Source organism: Haliotis asinina, chromosome 3, assembly GCF_037392515.1.
Source record: "Haliotis asinina isolate JCU_RB_2024 chromosome 3, JCU_Hal_asi_v2, whole genome shotgun sequence".
Lineage (NCBI taxonomy): Eukaryota > Metazoa > Mollusca > Gastropoda > Lepetellida > Haliotidae > Haliotis > Haliotis asinina.
Window position 1 is genome coordinate 35,910,663 of NC_090282.1, and position 3,768 is coordinate 35,914,430.

Sequence of the window (3,768 nt, forward strand, 5' to 3'; positions counted from 1 at the left end):
AATATGCTCACTGAACACAAGTTCGTTATAATTCATACTGTTTATAAAACATGTTGTCCGGCACACGTCTATATGACTGTTTAGCATACATAAGCTGGCATCAATAACGTGTGGCATGTAAAGACATTAAAACCAGAATAAGTGTGTTATCATGGCACAGCATACTGAACAATAGCGTTGAGGCTAGTCTGTACGGATTTCGTTTAATCAATTGCAATAAAACACGCACAGCTTACAGTAGAAAAGTGAAGTCGTGTCGGAATCCGTATCGATGATAAACAGCTTTAATGTGTGAAGGTGGCGACATTTTCTTGTAGATCCGAAAACAGTCGAGTCAGTTTTCACCACTTGATAAAACAAGTGTGTTTGGTTAGGGCATTCTTTGTTGCCATTGGGAATATGAGTTCCTGGGACATTGGCTTCTTGATGCCTCCTCTGTCTACTTATTAATCTACTCTGTGTGCTTATTATAAATAACAATGCAACTTTCTGACTGCTAGATGTTCATACATACATGTACGTGCATGCTTTGTTTCAGTAACTGTAACTGTACGTGGAGTATCAGAGCACCTGCACAAATTGACATGATACGGATTGTGGTTCTAGATTCTACACTTGACAATGAAATGGAAATTCAATGCAAATACGACTCTGTCAAAGTATATGATGGTAATGATAATTTTGTTCTGTGATAATTCAGAATTCTATGGAATGTAAATGCAGTGATAGTATCAGTTAAGTAGATGGAAATGTACCCAATTTGTTTTCATTTGTTTTGATAATTTAATCTAGAATGTATCTTCAATCAAGCTATTTAGAAAAGCTGAGCTTATTCCAATATTTGATTGTATAAAAGTTTCCAACTCCATGTATGTTTGTTATTGTACTTTTTCTTACAGATTTGTGTCATTGATTAATCTGTTATTCTGTCAATAACTTAGTGAGTAAGAGTAAGCATAGGAGCTGCAGCCCTAATCTTATGCTGATATTGACCCCACATGGTATATTCGGGTATAGGGGATGTGTGGCTTGTTCTTGCAGGGTTCAACACCAGCAGTAGGCACATAAACACCTGGTGCGGGACAATGGCACCAACCATTCAATCCAAGTCCAGTTGCATGACTCTCCATTTTACTACCAACTCTAACAGAACATACAGAGGCTTCAGACTTCGATATTTCGCCACGACAGGTACATGAAGGTGAAAATACTTCTAAAGATATAACGAATGTTTGTTGTTTCAATGTCGGTCGTATGGTCGCTTGACCACACCAGTTGGACATGCTATGTACATTACTGATTGATTTCGACTTAACTATGACCAGCGACATGCGACGCTTTAGACGTCCAGAATGCCATTCGCCCCGGATAACGTTGATGTCATCAAAACATACATGTCAAACCTCTTTGACTGGATGTACAATATTGAACAAACTTTATGGATAACAAATTTTTTTTTATATATTTCGTGACTTTCGATACAAATTCTGGTACAGATTCAATTGTCCTTATTATAAGACAGACAGAGAGCTGTTTCCTAACCCGAATATTATTATAAGAATCTGCTTAAAATATGTTTCAAGTGTTAGCACCCACTGATACAAAAAGTATAAAAAAAACTCTGCTGTTTTATTTGAAAAGAAACTTGCCAATTTGATATTGTAATAAATGAATGTTAAACCGACATGTACACTGTGTGCAGTTGTTTATGTACACTATTTACATGCATCATGTGGCCCCAAATACCAATGATTATTACCCATTGAAGATACTGCAGTGTAATATTTTCACTTTAGTGTTACACTAGTGTAATACCGCTTGGCGTATGACGTCAAAATGGGTCACATTTGTGACGTCACAATGCTAATGTTGATGTCGCGATTTTACTAGACCTTGCTTGTCTTGAAAGCTAAGAGTCCTCACACTGTAGACAATTTTCGCCGCAGTTTCTGTCAATTTATGTTAGCGAGTAATAAACAGAATGCTAAATTCGCTTCCGTGAAATACCATTTTCATTAAACTCGTTAAAGATTTAGTATCAAACTCGCTTTCGCTCGCCTGATACCAAATCATTAACTCGTTTAACAAAAAGGGTATTACACTGAAGGTCGTTTAGTATCCTCTATATCTGTCACTTGTACCGTTATCATTCCTACTATGTCAGCTCAGGTGAAGATTATCTTTAATATACAGCAGATTAGTATCTCTAATTATGAAACAAATGGCTCAAAAGGATAGAAATGGCATTAACTTCATGCAGAAACATTAGCAGGCTTAGCTTGCGTCGGAAAAATAACCAGTAGTGTCATTTTAGCTACTTGCCATAGTAATCGAGCATGTTACATAATGTTTTCATATTAAACTGAAAAACGACATGTCTTGAGTTTGAGATCAATGATCAAATAATTTATTTCAGCGCAATACCACTGTGGAGCAAATTTAACAGCCAAAGTGACACCCCAGTTTCTGACCACGCCTGGATATCCCAATATGTATCAAAAGTAAGGGAATTCATGACTGTTGAGTATATACACGTTTATAGTCTAATTCACTGTTCGTGAATCATGGCTATTTCATAGTGATTCATATAAACAAGCCCATGATATAAACAGAATCGAACGATATGTTCTGGTCTCAGAACAGATTTCTTCTGATAATGAACATGGCCTTGTTGTTATGTTTGTAATTTACATGCATGTACCAGCGGAATCCTGTTTATAATAACATAACACTCTCTTAGTTACCTTTGTGTCTTCTTTACAGTGAAGCTCGGTGCCGTTGGATTATAGAAGCCCCAGGCCACAATACAGTGCAAATGCGGGTTATTGATTCCAACATTGAAAACCAACTCTTCTGTAGATACGACTGGGCAAAGGTGTTGGATGGTAATGTTTTATATTAGCCTTGAGACATAGATGCGTCGTATTGCCAAGGTCGTTCATGTTTCTGACGTAACTAAGAATTAGCATACTTTAAGTTACTACTGCGTCGTTACTATGCATTATCACTACAGATAGAAATCATAAGTATTTCGACGATATTTCAGAGATCTTCACTGCAAGAAAGCTGATTATTATTAACTTATGTTGATCGCTATATATAAGCCATATTTCGAAATATGGTGGAGTATGGAATCGTGTATGGGCATTTTCGCAATTTTGGTTTATTTGATACGTTTTTCATCTTTTTTTCGGGGTGGGGGTGGGGGGCTACAGTACGACAATGCGACAATGCAACAATGCCCCTTGTAGGATTCAATAGATACATGTTTGGTTTTGCAGGTAACTCTCTAACGTCACCCAGACTTGGCGTCTTCTGTGGCTTCATGACGCCTTCCTACAACAGCACTGGGAAATACCTTCTCGTTGAGTTCCATTCGGATTCAGCAAGGACATTCAAAGGCTTCAAGATACAATATACCACAGAAGATGACCAGAGCGGTGGACACAGGCAGACATACAACGTAGCCTTGTTAGTTATTATAATGCTATATATATCACTCCAGGCAAACCTGTAAAGAAAAGGTATCATAAAATTATTATACAGTCACTGGTATATGAGTAGATGTATTGGTGACACATTTATAAAACAAATGCAACATTTGTTTGACACTAAACTTCATTTTTATTGTAAAGTTAAAATTATCGATAGTTTGCCAATGTAGACGCGAGATTACTCATGAAATAATCGAGCGAAAGAACGAGTGAGACGGTTCAAAGTCGCCTTTGACAAGATTCAAATTTTAACACGCCATATCCTCTTCATGTG

General features: G+C 37.1%; 1 protein-coding gene across 1 annotated transcript; it reads left to right on the forward strand.

Annotated features, from left to right (window-relative positions):
• The first annotated feature begins 584 nt into the window (after nt 1–584).
• LOC137278843 (procollagen C-endopeptidase enhancer 1-like) lies at nt 585–3,517 on the forward strand. Its single transcript, XM_067811351.1, has 5 exons — nt 585–669; nt 1,042–1,191; nt 2,417–2,501; nt 2,764–2,885; nt 3,282–3,517. The coding sequence occupies exons 1-5, from the start codon at nt 585–587 to the stop codon at nt 3,515–3,517; spliced, it is 678 nt and encodes a 225-aa protein (XP_067667452.1).
• Nucleotides 3,518–3,768: the final 251 nt, after the last annotated feature.

Excerpts from the sequence above, each read along its gene's own strand:
- LOC137278843 (XM_067811351.1), top strand. The coding sequence starts at position 585 with ATGATACGGATTGTGGTTCTAGATTCTACACTTGACAATGAAATGGAA. Across the intron at positions 1,192-2,416 it reads TCGATATTTCGCCACGACAG|CGCAATACCACTGTGGAGCA; the intron begins GTACATGAAGGT and ends AATTTATTTCAG. Across the intron at positions 2,502-2,763 it reads TATCCCAATATGTATCAAAA|TGAAGCTCGGTGCCGTTGGA; the intron begins GTAAGGGAATTC and ends TCTTCTTTACAG.